Source organism: Erythrolamprus reginae, chromosome 5, assembly GCF_031021105.1.
Source record: "Erythrolamprus reginae isolate rEryReg1 chromosome 5, rEryReg1.hap1, whole genome shotgun sequence".
Lineage (NCBI taxonomy): Eukaryota > Metazoa > Chordata > Lepidosauria > Squamata > Dipsadidae > Erythrolamprus > Erythrolamprus reginae.
This window is the reverse complement of record NC_091954.1, coordinates 40111908-40126640: the sequence shown is the minus strand read 5'-3', so window position 1 is coordinate 40126640 and position 14733 is coordinate 40111908. Positions and strand designations below refer to the sequence as shown.

Below are 14733 nucleotides of genomic sequence, written 5' to 3'. Positions count from 1 at the left end.
TGAGTATGCAACCATCCATAATAATAATACTTTATTGATTATCCATGAGGCCATAAGAAAATACAACATACAGATCAATAACATCATACAAACATAAAATACAGTAGAACCAGAACTAGAACATACAACTCATATTTTGAAATTACCATAGCAATTTATCTTATTAGAAATAAAAGGAGAAATGTGGTGACAGTTGAACAGTATCACTGGTAGATTCAGGTTTTGTTTTTTGTTTTTTTTGTAAATTTTCAATTTCTCGAAGTAAAGGAAAGAAAAAAGTGGTAGTGATTATGGTTACAGCTGACTTAAATGAAGTGATTGTGGATGGATTTTTCACCAACTGAAAATTTGGTCTGATCAATTAGAACAGTAGATAGAGTTTTGAGAACTGTAATATTAAGAGTGTAATAGGTATGATTTTAACAGGCATATCAAATGTCTTGTTTAAGTAATAGACTTAGGTTTGAAACAGCCATCTTCTATTTTTTTAAAAATATATATTAAATCTGTGTTTCTATGAATTGTTAAGTATCACTATTTTATCACTTATATGCCATTCAAGCAATCAACTTTATTACTATAACAACCTTATCTAAGACACCCAATGTAAAACAAAATAGGCTTTCATATAGTACAACCCAATTTTAAAAAAAATTAATCTGAAAAATCTGATGGAAATTAGAATAATAAAAACATCAAATTAAAAAAACAAGAGTTTAAGACAATTGTCAGTGTTAAACTTTAAAATAACCATTGAGTATTGGCTTCTTAAAAACAACATCAAGTCCCATGAAAACTTGTTCCCTTCACACCCCAAGCACACTTAAAAAAATGTATAGCTAATTACGTAAACATGGTGTTGGGCAAGCCGTACAAAATAGCATCTATAACCGAAGGATGAATTGGCTGACTGGGACTTTTGCGTTGGTCTTCTTTCTCGACTCCAAGGGAATCGGGTGATTCTGCCAGAATAGAGCAAAATTCGAGTTAAATCCTGTGAGATTTTAAGATCCTAGAGGAATTAGATTGAGATTTTTCTATCTGCATTTGATGGAATTGAGTTCAGAATGTTCACTTTTGCTTGCTTCAACAGCCAGCCAGCCAGCCAGTGTGATACAGTGGTCAAGATGTTGGACTGGTAACTATGAATCTCTCTTCAGCCACAGGAAGATGTTTGGGCCAGTGGTTATCTCAATCTAAGGTGCCTTACGGGTTGTTGTGAGTACAATGTATTTCCATGCATGCCTAAAAGAGGAAGTTGTACCCTGAGCTCCTGAAGGAAGGGCAAGATAGATCTTAAACAAACAAACAAACAAATAAATGTTCAGACCCATTCAAGCACTATATTATATATAAAGCCCCAATTCCACTTCCTGTTTGGGCAATACCTGATTAATAAGCTTCATCTACCCTCTTTCCTGGGTAGATATTTGGTAACCATAGAACTATTGTTTTGTTAGAAAATGAAGCAGTGACTAGAAAAGGCACTTTGTTGGCCACCAATCTCTGCACGAGTAGGGATTGGTGGCCAACAAGGGCTCCCTGACAAGTTTATCAGCAGACAGTTGTGAGCACCTATTACATTATTTTTGTATGTTTCAGTGTCATGTGTATAAAGGCACTGAACCTCTTCTGATAGGCCTTTGTTTCTTGATTATGGATTTCAGCATTACACTGTTGTTTTAAAGATTACTGAAATCACAAAAGAATTGCATGTATTAAGCTCCAAAATCAGCTCATAGAATAACCTGTGACCTGAAACTGTGTTATTGCAAAGGTTAAAGTAGTCCCTAAATTCAATACTGAAAGCTAGAAAATATCAAAGGCCAGCTAATGGTAAGGCTACCTGCCAGGAAATTCTGCTTTCTAGCTGATTGTCAGAAATTGTCCTGACAAGCAAGACCTATTCTGAATGTACAGAAATCTCTTATCTCTAATGAGACAGAAACCAGGTAACATTTATGTGACTGAGTAATGCATTTCAAGTATCAAGTCGGTATTGAAAGTTACAAATCCATCTGGTGGTGATGCTGTCTAAACCACATTTTTCTATTTTTATTAATAGCAATAGCATTTAGACTTATATGCTTATATACTTCTTCATAGTGCTTTACCCTCTCTAAGCCATTTACAGAAACAGCATATTGCCCCCAATAATCTGGATCCTCATTTTAACCAACCTCAGAGAGATGGAAGGCTGTCAACCTTGAGCCAGTTAAGATTAAACTGCTGGCAGTCGGCAGAGTTAGCCAGTAATACTGCATTCTAATCACTGCATCACCATGGCTTTCTTATCAAGCAGTAGGTTGTGTTGAATTTTATCAAATCCCTTACTGAAGTCCAACTAAATTATATCTATAGCATTTCATGGTCCACTATTTTTGTCACTTTGTCAAAGAATGTGGTAAGATTTTGAATTTAACAACTATCCCCGCCATATTGTATGAATGTTATGTATGCATGCTGATGGGTTAGTTATTATGGTTTTTTAATTAAGATTTTATAGTTTAAATTTTATATTTGACTTCTTAGTGTTTTTGAAATTTTTATACTATTGTAAGCTACCCTAAGTCCTTCGAAATTGGGCAGCATAGAAGTCGAAAAAATAAATTTGTCTGGCATAATCTGTTTTTGACAAAACTGTGTTTGCCTTTAGGTGTTCGCAGATTTGTTGATTACCTCTTTGAATCTTTCCAGGTATTGGTGTCAGGCTGTTAGGTCTGTATTTTCCTGGATCTATCACACCTCCTTTTTTTTTTTTTTTGGAGATGGGAACTATATCAGCTCTTTCCCAATTCCGTCAGCTCTGGTTGTTCCCCAATGTTCCAGGATCTTTAGAAGATATAGTTCAGTGCTTCTGTGAGGCCAATTCCCCTAGAATCCATCTGATTCTAGTCATCTGAACTTGTCTAGACTGGATAGGTGTTCTCTTAACTATTTTCTTGGTTATTTTGGCTTACATTAATAATCTTCATTTTACAGTATTTGTTTTTTGGTACGTTGGACTGATTTGTTTACTTTTACTGTATGTAAAGACAGATGCAGTATTTTTGTTCAAATTATTTTGCAATTAGCTTCCTCAGTCCCTATCTCCAAGTTGCTACTTTCTACATGGATGAAACTGTATATTTCTTTCGTAGGACAAACAGTACAATTCAGGAATACCCTTTTATATTATAAAAATAATATATATATAAAAATAAACCATTTACTTTCTGGTGTCTTATCCCAGACCGTCCTTTTCTTCTGAATAGTACGAACAGCCTGTCCAGTTGTTTTGCCTACTTTTATGAAATCTGTAAAACAAGAGCAGTTGCTAAATTAAGACTCACATATATATACAATAAAACACATGCAGATTCAACATACTGTATAGTATTATATGTGTTACACATTAGCTTTAGGTATTTACGATATATAAAACACCCCACCTCCCACCCCCGTAATCATATAATTTCTAGCATCAATTTACAGGTAGTCTTCATTTAGTGACCACAATTGGGACAACAATTCAGTCATTAAGTGAAGTGATTGCTAACTGAAACCACAACTGGGTTTATGATCTCACTTCACATTTGCTTAACAGACTTGCAAAGGTTGTGAATATAAGGAATGGTTGCCAGGTTATTTTTTTCATCACGTTGTAGTTACTAACTTTCATTTTAAATGCAAAATAAATTTTTGATTCAAGCATTTTTGAAAGTACAAACTTGATTGGAAAAATGAATGTTCAGGGTTAAGTTTTCAGCACACATTCAGAGAAAACAAAGTAAGATTCTGTTAATAGGGGAGCCTCCCTACATATTGTAGCTATGTCAGGGATCTGCCCTTAAAGATTTGTTATCAGAATGTTCTACAATTGCTGGTAGCAATAGGAAATACATGCTTGTCTCAGAATCTCTTTCCTTGGAAAACTAGCATTTGACAATGGCAGAGGCAAAAGTAATGGCCATTGCAGTGGTCCTTTGCAAGATCTACTGACAATAGATTTGTTCCTGCCTTGCCAGCCCATTCAGACTTTAAGTACATTAGAACAAGGGACCAGTCACTTATTCTTCTAGAAAGATAAGTGGGAAACAAGATGTTAAATTCCCAACTTATTCCAAAGGTCAAAACTTCACAAAAATTGTACGCTTCTCCTAGATCTTGTTCTTGGAATCCACCAGAGAAGAAAGCAGCACATAAATAGTGCAATTGAGTTCGGTATCATTTCATAAACTATGTAAATTAAAAGGTGAATTTTTATTAAATGAATATTTAACAAAATTATCTACTGCATGAACAAAGAGTTGTGGCGACCTAGCCATAGGACAGGAACACTGTTTGTTTGTTTGTTTGTTTGTTTGTTTGTATGCCGCTCCTCTCCGTAGACTCGGGGTGGCTAACAACAATAAAACAGCATATAACAAATCTAATATTTAAAATAGCTAAAGACCCTTATTAAAAACCCAAACATACACACAAACATACCATGCATAAATTGTATAGGCCTGGGGGGAAAGTAATATCTCAATTCCCCCATGCCTGACGACAGAGGTGGGTTTTAAGGAGCTTACGAAAGGCGAGGAGGGTGGGGGCAATTCTGATCTCTGGGGGGAGCTGGTTCCAGAGGGTCGGGGCCGCCACAGAGAAGGCTCTTCCCCTGGGTCCCGCCAAATGACATTGTTTAGTCGACGGGACCCCAAGAAGGCCAACTCTGTGGGACCTAACTGGTCGCTGGGATTCAAATTGATTCAAATCTATACATGCTGTTTGCCTGGATTCACCACCTTTATTATACAAAGTATAATTTGATAGTCAACTGTAAGTTAAACAAATGTGTATAGCATCATAAAACCATTTTCTTTTTCCTAAGTCCCACTGAATTTTATTTTTCATGTTCACACATTTCTGGAAATGTTATAGATAACATACAATTTTGGGTAACATACAGGGATCTATGGTAAACACATAGTTTTTTCTGAGAAAAAGATCACCTGTTCCAGAAAACCTTTAGGAGTCCAGATTATTCACTTTCTAAAATTAGAGATATTACTCAAAACAAAATGACGTGTAATACTGTTAGAATAATGTTTTTCATTGAGATCATTTTTACATACTTTCACATAAACTTTCTAATCGCATTGTATTTTCTTCCAGTGTAGTAAACCATTGGTTGATTATGACGGAACGCACTCCAATAAGGCTTAGAATGATTGCAGTTTCAGTTGTCTTCTCCAGAGACAAGCGAAAAGAGCTAAAAAAATTATCAAGAAATTTAAAATATAAAATTACAAGTATTCTTGAATAACTGGAATACGAAAGGGAAACACAAGGGCATTCAAATTTTGTCATTACAGCCAGACTCCCGAGACATTATTATAATTTTCTTACTTGTTCCTCATCAATATACTGGGGATTAAATATGGGATGTACAAGCTATGAAAAGTTGTAACATGCTATGTAGATGTTAAGGGTATGCGTGAAACATGTAGTTTTGTTCAGAATAAAAGTGTCTCACTTGGAATGTTCCAATAACACATTCTGAGTTGACAAGTGCTGTATCAGAACAAAATCTGGACAATTCAAGTAGCTTTTAAAAAAAATTAAAACAACGTTTTCGGAACAAACTTTCTGTTTTGAGAATGTAACACTGAAACCTTAGACTGTCTACAGTCGACTTCATCCCATTCCTAAGGGGCGTGCATAAGCGCACTATCATGCCTACCATCCCTGTCCTACTGTCCTATTGTCCAAATTTACATATACCTACTTTGCTTTTGTTTATGTTTATACCATACCTATTATCTTGTACACGTTTTGACAAATAAGTAAAAATAAATAAAATAAATAAAGCCAGTATGATGAGATTGAAGCTCTGTTGTTTTAATCAAGATAGTGGATTAAATTAAGTTTTGTTACAGCCCTCAAAACAATCAGAACATATATATTATGTCTGGGTTTGCAGTGCTCAAAACTGAAATTCTGAGGTCAAAGCATTTTATTTATTCCATAGTAGTTTATTTCCAAGGTGTAATATAAGGTCAATATGAGAAATTGTTCATAGAATATCTAGATGTGTTTAAGTCACAGATGAAAATAATATTTTAGTAAATATTAACAAATAACAATTTGGTAGCCATGACACAATGTACTCAGCTACATGTTTCCATAATGCTTCAATTCTACTCTGAATGATAACAGATCTTCTGGGATAAATTTGGCGATGCACATGGGGATATGATGGACAGTTCTATTGCAAGTAGTAGCTTATTTGTGTAATCTAGTATTCTAACCCTGAGATTTTAAGTTTGAAAAAAAGGAGTGAAACCTAACATGAGCCGCAGTGGTGCAGTGTAGTACTGCAGGATACTTCTGCTGACTGCCAGCTGACTGCAATTTGGCAGTTCAAATCTCACCAGGCTCAAGATTGGCTCGGTTTTCCATCCTTCCATGGTGGGTAAAATGAGGACTCAAATTGTTGGAGGCAATACGCTTACTCTTTGTAAACCACTTACAGAGAACTATAAAGCACTGTGAAGTGGTATATGTCTAAGTGCTATTGCTGGTTGCTAACAGGCATGCTTTAAAATAGTAAAAGTATGTTGATGGATATTAAATCACATCTAATGTGAAATGGAAGACTTAATGGAACTGTACCTTGCATTCCTTTCTCTTGTAAGATATATGTTTTAACATTGATTTTACCTTTTTCCTTCATCTTGGTTTCTTAGTCGAATAAGACTAGGTTTGGAATGCACACGTCCTGAAAGTATAATCAACTGGCATTCTGAGGAAAAAAGAAACAGCAAAGCTGAGGTCAGTTCAGAAGCATCTCAAGATGTGAGGGCAGACTCTTCTTGAGCCATTCTTAAATATTAAAGGATCTCAAGAATCTTGTGGTATGTAATACCACAGACATCAAAAGAAGGAGGACATCTTTTGGGCGATAGTAACAAAGGTGAGCTTTGGCAAATAGAAAGTTATCAAAGGACTTGAAAGAGCAAAAATGAGCTGAAACAATTGTCAAAATCTACGAGCCTACGAGAAGCAACATAATTTGAGAGCAACATTTCACAACAGTAAAACTGACAAAAGGAAGCAGAATGTCTAATCTACTGGCTTCAGTCCTTGACTCTCTCATCCCTTAGTATCCCTCCAACCCATATAAAAACTTCTGCTGTTATCTCCTTTTCTCTTACTTGTTCTGCATTTCTGCAGAAGGGAGGGAAATTCCTTTGAAGGGGTTGCAGAAACAGGGCTCAGATCTTTGGGTTATGATCTTGCTCCTGAAGCCCTTTGGAGGAGTTCTCCCCTTTGTGCATGGAAGGGTACTCTTTTGAGAGGCCGAAGAAACAGAGCTCAGATCTTCAGGACTGGATCTCCGTTCTTGCAGTTCTTTGGAGGAATTCCTTACTAGGTTGTGGGGCGAGGAGGAATTTCAAGCCTGTGACAGGCGGCATCAGCTTTCAATCTTCCCCGACAGCTTCCCTATTGACTTTCAAGAGAAGCTGGCAGAGAAGATTGCAAATGACAATCACCTGATTGCAGGGTGCTTGGCAATTAGCCATAAGTGTAAACAGATTGCCAAGCATCCAGATTGTGATCCTGTGACCATAATGTTTTAAGATGGGTGGAAGGGCTTTATACCCTTTCCAAGCCCACTGTACTTTTGGATTCTTGTTAAACAGCTAATTATAAGTTGAGGTCTAGTGGAATAGGAAACATTGCCATTAATACATCTGAATCAATATAAGAGAAATGAAAGAGCCGTTTGAGGCTGAGGTGAATCACCTGGAATGTTCATAGCAACCAGCTTGTCAAGTGCTACATGGGCGAGGAATCTTGCCATTGCAGAGAAAAACAGCATACTGCAGTTATTCAATACGTATTCCCACTCTGTGTAACTGCAGTGGGTGGGGGGAATCAAAATTTAAAATTATTTTCAATATAGAGGGGAAAAATCACAACAAAGTATGCTAGTATTATAACAAATGCAACCTTCACTGCAGAGGTTTCTCTCTCCCCCCTCTCTCTTTCTTTCTCTCTCTCTCTCTATGCCGCTTCCTCCCTCTCTCCCTCCCTGGCTCCTTTCTAGGCAAGATTTCAAAATGGTCTGCCATTCCCCCCTAGGAGGCTTCGTACATAGAACTGACACTCACAATTGGCTATGCCAATTTGTTTACTTCAGCCAGTCTAGAATACCTCTGCAATTAATATGGGATGGAAAGCAATTTATAATTTAATTTTTAGAGATGTCATAGAATATCATCATTAGAGATGGATATGCTTTGGAATTGATTTCTACAGCATATTATTTCAGTTTTCTTAAGGTCTGCTTCGGTGCCTTTGTCCCAAAAGACTGCAGCACTCTGGCCAAAGTATCCTAAGGTATCCTGAATCCTATTCAGTTCAACATGAGTTTTGAAAAAATTTAAATTTATTTTCAAAAAAAAAGAGAAAATTTTTAAAATTGATTACAAGTACTGTGATTCTTTCTCTTAAAAATGTAATATATTCTTTTATGATTAATTTTTTTTTGAGAAATCTCTTAGGGATTCATATATGAACACAAACTTCTTTAATTCTAAAATGAATGAATAATTGAACATTTTGGTATCATATTAAACTTATCTTTTTCAAACATTGCAGTGTGGTTCACCAATTAAAAATGGATAAAAGGAAATGGATTGTTTGAAAGTGGAAATATTGGAATTGTGTTCTAACCTAACTTTCATGGTGGTGGAATTGCAAATAATGAGACTAGGAAAAGATATTTTACACATGGGTAAAAGCCTGGACTGTACACTATATGGGAAATTTACTAATTTATTGCTCTGTATATATTAACTGTGGTTCCATAAAGAGTGAGAGATTGATAGCAAGAGCAGTCTGTCTTCAAGATAATATGAGGCATTTAATTATGGAAAATTCTTCCTAAATATGTCTGTTAAGGAAAATTTCAAACAACAATGTACGACTGTAAAAAATTGCCACCAAAATATATATTTAATGTAAACCTTTTAAAAACTCTAAGGTTTTCAGCAAATGAAACCAGACAGATTCACAAAAATGAAAAAAAAGGGAATAAACAGAAATGAATTCACCTCTTCCTAATGAACATACACACCTTGGAAAGTGTATATCGCCTATTATGCCTTCCCAACGAAGGGTAAATGGCTCAAATTTTTCTAGGATTTCTCTAAATTTGCTTGCAGGATTTTCCGATTCTATATAATTAAAAAAAGGCATATTAGCATTAGTTTGAGTTTCCAACCCTAAATTGAAATAGCTGTCAATTAAAAATATAATAAAAGCAGGCTTGTAAATAAGCATGCAAAAATTAGATCCCTGATATTTCTCTTTAAGTAGCCTGCACAAAGAGTTGTAATGCTTGATTTCACATTGGAGAGCAATAACAGAAGTTGTAAACATCAGTTTGCCCACATTACAAGGAAGGAAACCAGCCAGGAAATATGACCAGATGAGCTAAATGTACTTTATTGCAAGACTTCATTAACAAAACCCTTAAAAGTCTGAAGGTAAAAATTTCCCACCACCACTTTTAACTATTTGACCAATCAGGGAAGGCCCTTAAGTTTCTTTCTCTGACCCATTAAGCCTATGTGGTCCCCACTCCTCCAGTCATCTGATATTTTTCCTAAGCTGTATCTTTTCCCACATCCCCCAAGGTCATGCACATATTCCATTATAGGATGATCTTGATACAGAGAATTTCTACTCACCAACAAGAATCAGGCAACTTAATAGAAGCTTGTAGTACACCACTTATTTTTATTATACTGGGCCGGGGCATAAGAAAGACTATTAAATTTTAACGTCAGTCTTAGCTTTGCTGCCTATAAAAGTGATTTCTGTGACGTTGGAAAAAGACAGCATAAAGCATTACACAAGATGATTTCTCACAGTTAACACATAATTTGACAAGCCTTACCATCTTCTCTGCCATCATTATATGGATCCACAATATCTGAGACAAACAATTAAGAATCTGTAACTAAGGTGACAAATGAGCCTGTTTGAACTGGGCTATTCTATCATATTCCCTACTATAAGATGCTCTCAATCATAATATGTCAGGAAAATGGGCCCACTAGGTTTGAAGAATAGGCCAACAGTGTGTAAGTATCTCTTTCAAAGAAATATTAACGGCACCCCAACTTATCTAAATGTATGTGAATGTAAATTCATCAGTACTATCATACTTCTGACTATCTTCTCCCCCTTTGTGCCCCCACAAATGCTCTATGTTATTTTCTGCTTTCTATTCCCATGGATCAGCAGATTCCCATTCTACATACTCCAGTTTATATTGCCTGGTCTCCCATCATGAAATGGCCTCCTTTCACATCCTGATAACAGCAATTCACTTTTCTTTTTTATTACTCAAAGTCAAACTCAATGAATCCTCGCCCCGAGTTTTCGGAGAAGGGCAGCATACAAATCCAACCAACCAACCAACCAACCAACCAACCAACCAACCAACCAACCAACCAACCAACCAACCAACCAACCAACCAACCAATTTATGCCTCCTTAGCTGGGAATATTAGTAAACATTCACTTGACCTTTGTATCTTCACCTTAATTATAATTTTATCCCTGTTGAGAGTCAAGAAGGAAGCTTAAAATGTTCTTCTTTTGCCAGATTTCTGAATCTTAATCTACCGGGAGATGCTGCTACTATATTTAAGTTGGTTGTGTTTACCACAGCCATACATTTTATAGTTTTATTTTTATTTATTGCAAGCTATTCATATGATTGGTGTATACAGAAATAGTATAAAATAACAAATATACAGTACATATAGTATCTGGAACATCCTTGCATTCTGCAGTAGCCATTAGTAAGTCAGACATTTTGCTCTATCAAGGATGTATTTTCTTAGCTCTGAAATTTGATTTAATTCCATTCATTCATTCATTCATTCATTCATTCATTCATTCATTCATTCATTCTAGAAACTCAAGATAACATATCCATTGTTCCCTCCTGTGGGAACGTTATTAATGAAAGTTCTTGGGGAAAACTCATTATTTTGATATTTTATTTGATAAACAGCTATTTTTAAAGGATACATTTCACATTGTGGACATCAATGGAAATACAATTGGGTGGCAGAACATGGTTAAGAGTTGCCTGTTTTATAATAGAAAAACAGTTTAATTTGTCATGCAACAACCCCAACTCTGGGGAGGGGGGGGACTTCTCTAAACAGAAACCTACATTTAAAACTCAAAGAAAGTAAATAGCACCAAGCTATTTTAACATAAGTGAACCCAATTTTATGCTTCTCCATAGCTATTTCAATATGCGAGAAAGAACCCATTTTTTTCTTGATGGATTTTCTCCAAAGACATCACATTTAGATAGTTATACAGCTAGCAGGACTGAAGAGAAATGGTTGAAGATAGGCAAACCTCAAGAGGAACTGAGTAAGAAAAAATATGTTTCCCTCAAGTAATTCTTAGTTGTATTTCTCCTTTTCTGCTATTAAAAACACACCTATTGAAAATGTCTACCAGTAATTAATCCTCTCAATAAGAAATTTTTTAAAAAAACCACATAAAAATTATAAAATGAATAATTTTCCCCCTGAACATGAATCATAAAAAATTGATTGAAAATCAGGCTTGTTACAGGTAGTCCTCATTTAACAACTTACTTAGCAACCATTTGAAGTTGCAACAGCACTGAACAAGGGGGACCTATGGCTGATTCTCAAAGTTGCAGCTGTCATGGTGTCTCGGCAATCATGAAATCCCAATTCAGATGCATCTAAGTTTCATGATTTTTTTTGTGGGATGGGGTAGACTTAGGACTCTTATGGGAGCATAGCAACATCAAACTTTATATGTTTGACCCTGCCCTCAGGCTCAAAGTGGTTATCTCCTACAACAGAGTCGTAATTACAGTAAGCAAGGACCACTTGTGTTTGCAACAGATGACATATACACTGTACCATTTATTTCATAATTGATAGTCAATATTTGAATGGAAAGAATGAAAATGTATTTGTGCATATACATGCTGATTGAGAAAAATGCAGCTCTCCATTTTTTCAAACTCCATTGTTAAGAGATCTTGGGTAGAGGGAAGAATAGTTTTTTTTTCTTTTTTTCTGGAATGTACAGGTTACATTGAAACTTCTAGATCGCTACTACTGTAATAATCTACGGAGAGGGGCGGCATACAAATCTAATAAATAAAATAAAATAAATAAATAGTTGAAGTTTTTGGATGAGATGAAATCTGTGAACCAGTTTAGCAAAATAGTTTACTGCTAGCTTGTACTTTTAACCCAGTTCCAATATGCAATTTTGATCAATACTGAGATTTTCACGAACAGTCTTATGAAAGTTTATTGCTGCATTTGCTAGATATATCTAACAGGACAAAACTAAGTACCCAAGAAAACATGTACTATTTAACAGTACATATGTGTGCTCAAAATTTAAAAAAAACTATTAATAAAACAAATGCAATATTAACAATGGTATGAAGATATGGATTAAATATTTCAGGGAAACTCTGCAGAATATATACTTACTATTTTTGTACCTTTTCTTTGTTCACTTTTTGGTCTTGCACTCTTTTTTACTTCACTATCTATAAACATTAAAAACACCATGTAAATAACATATTTTTCTCTGTAGACCATGCATGCTCTTTATTTCTTGTATTGTATTCAACAGCACTCTTAGGAATATTAATAAAGCATTTATTAATAAAAAAAATATTGACTTGTTTATATCCATTTAATTTGATAATTATACCGATTTTTTAAAAGGCTAGATAAAAGTCTTTCTTTATTTTAGGTTGGATCTCTTCACTAAGAAATCTAAAAAGTTTGGGAAATCAGTCAGATAAACACAAAGCTACCTCTGTTACTATATCTCCTTTTTAAATTTTAGCACATACCATTTCAGCATTGCCTCAAAGATCTCAAATGCTAGCCTTATTGAGGCTGTCTATCTCTACAGAGGATGTAAACATCTGAAAAATGTTATGAAACATGAAAGAGATCTCTGCATATGCTCTGTCTGTCATAGTTCTTCTTTATGCTGAGCAGAGTTCTAGTAGGACCATCTCCGCGTGCTGAAAACTCTATTTACATAAAAGTGAATCTCTTGTCAGACCTTTTTGCTCAATCCAGAATTGCTGGGAAGTGATGAGGCTAACCTGAGTCACCTCAGTCAGGACAAACCTAATTACACAAATGAACACCACTGATTGTGGAGAAAGACTTAAATAGGATTTCTGCACTGCTGTAATTAAAGTGTAACAAGAAGTGTTGATTGTATTTTCAAATATTTGTTAACACAGCTGTACCTCCTTCATCTTTATGTATCCGATTGTAGACCATTTGGAGAGAGAAATCTCTGGACAGAGAACCTATTGCATCATCTTGGAAAATATTTAGTGCTTCCAAAGGTAATTCCAGAAGACCTTTATCTGCCAATAGAATCACACACTCTCCTATGTCTTCAACACCTAATGATAACCGGAAAAATTAGGTCAACTACCGACATAAGCAAAAGCATTAAACATAAAATATCTTTTTATATTTTCCTTTCTGTTCAAATGAACTAATTTTGTCTCCATCCTTAAATTTTTAACCCTATCTGATAAGCCCTGGGAATATTGTTTGTTTCAAGCTACAAACCCCTTTGTTTAGAGAGGATTAATAACAAATATTTAATTAACCATGTGGCAATATTTCCTTACCCACCTAAATATAACAACTACGTATGGAAACAATTTTTGAATTGAATCAAACAATGTTTTGTTTTATTTGAATATGCATTATCAGATTTGAACATATAACTTGACCTTCCATGTCTTTGATCTTCACATTAGTAAATGTTATTAGGAATACACAATCTTAAATGAAGGCAACCTCATAGTATATTGTTGTGTTCAAATTTGTAATTTATCAGAAAACTGGGATTAAAACACCCTTGTGAGATAATTAATTTCAATGAATCAAAATTTTCACTGAGAAAAAGTAGGAATAATGTTTCTAATCTCTTTTCTTTTCAGACAGATGAGTAAAACAGAAGGGTAAGGATAGTGAAACTCTGGGTGCTCTTTTAAGTCAAACTTCAGTCACTGAATGGTTCCAAAGAATCAAGCCAAGCACAAACTGTAAATAACATGCAAATTCTAAAACATTTTTATTTAAGTGCCCCAAACATGCTTTGAAATATAAGACATACTTTGACTTAGTGTTTTAGTTTTAGTTTTCCCTGAATCATCTGCCTTAGTTTTCCCTGGACTCCCTCTTCTGGGTTTTCCTGAGTCAGCTGGAGACCCTGCTGGACTTTGGCGCCTGAGGAGATAAAAACAGCAGGAGGCATCTTTACAATATTATACAGGATATAAATCTTACAGAGCACTAATGATACCCATCCATCCATCCATCCCAGAGATCAAACCTTAGGCTCTTTCCTCCCATCTCTTCAAATCAATATGAATTTAACCATTCATTTAAGATTAAGATTAAGATTTAACAGATTTGTATGCTGCCCCTATCCAAAGACTCGGGGCGGCTCACAACAACAATATAATGCACAGAGTACAAATCCAATATTAGATAAAAAACAAAATTTAAAATCCGTAGATATTAAAAACAAGCGTTACTGCACAATCACACCATTCTCATGTATTACAGCCAGGAAAAATGGTGGTGGTGGTGGTGGTGGTGGTGGGAAGAGATAGTTATTCCCCCC

At 35.2% G+C, this 14733-nt stretch overlaps 1 protein-coding gene across 5 annotated transcripts in view; it reads right to left on the bottom strand.

The window, feature by feature from the left end:
• Nucleotides 1-14733, bottom strand: part of CFAP46 (cilia and flagella associated protein 46) — a 117270-nt gene continuing 102537 nt past the window's right edge. For 3 of the 5 annotated variants that reach the window (XM_070752434.1, XM_070752435.1, XM_070752437.1), the window contains 11 exons: nucleotides 14221-14333; nucleotides 13334-13495; nucleotides 12552-12610; nucleotides 11080-11140; nucleotides 9935-9970; nucleotides 9110-9209; nucleotides 7774-7886; nucleotides 6688-6769; nucleotides 5100-5236; nucleotides 3213-3296; nucleotides 1-962 (listed from right to left, as the gene is read on the bottom strand). In XM_070752434.1, the coding sequence (XP_070608535.1) occupies nucleotides 844-962; nucleotides 3213-3296; nucleotides 5100-5236; nucleotides 6688-6769; nucleotides 7774-7886; nucleotides 9110-9209; nucleotides 9935-9970; nucleotides 11080-11140; nucleotides 12552-12610; nucleotides 13334-13495; nucleotides 14221-14333 (1066 nt within the window). In that variant the 3' untranslated portion in view covers nucleotides 1-843. Of the gene's footprint in view, nucleotides 1296-3212; nucleotides 3297-5099; nucleotides 5237-6687; nucleotides 6770-7773; nucleotides 7887-9109; nucleotides 9210-9934; nucleotides 9971-11079; nucleotides 11141-12551; nucleotides 12611-13333; nucleotides 13496-14220; nucleotides 14334-14733 lie in introns of all 5 variants that reach the window. The other 2 variants (XM_070752436.1, XR_011559176.1) reach the window with 2 other exon arrangements.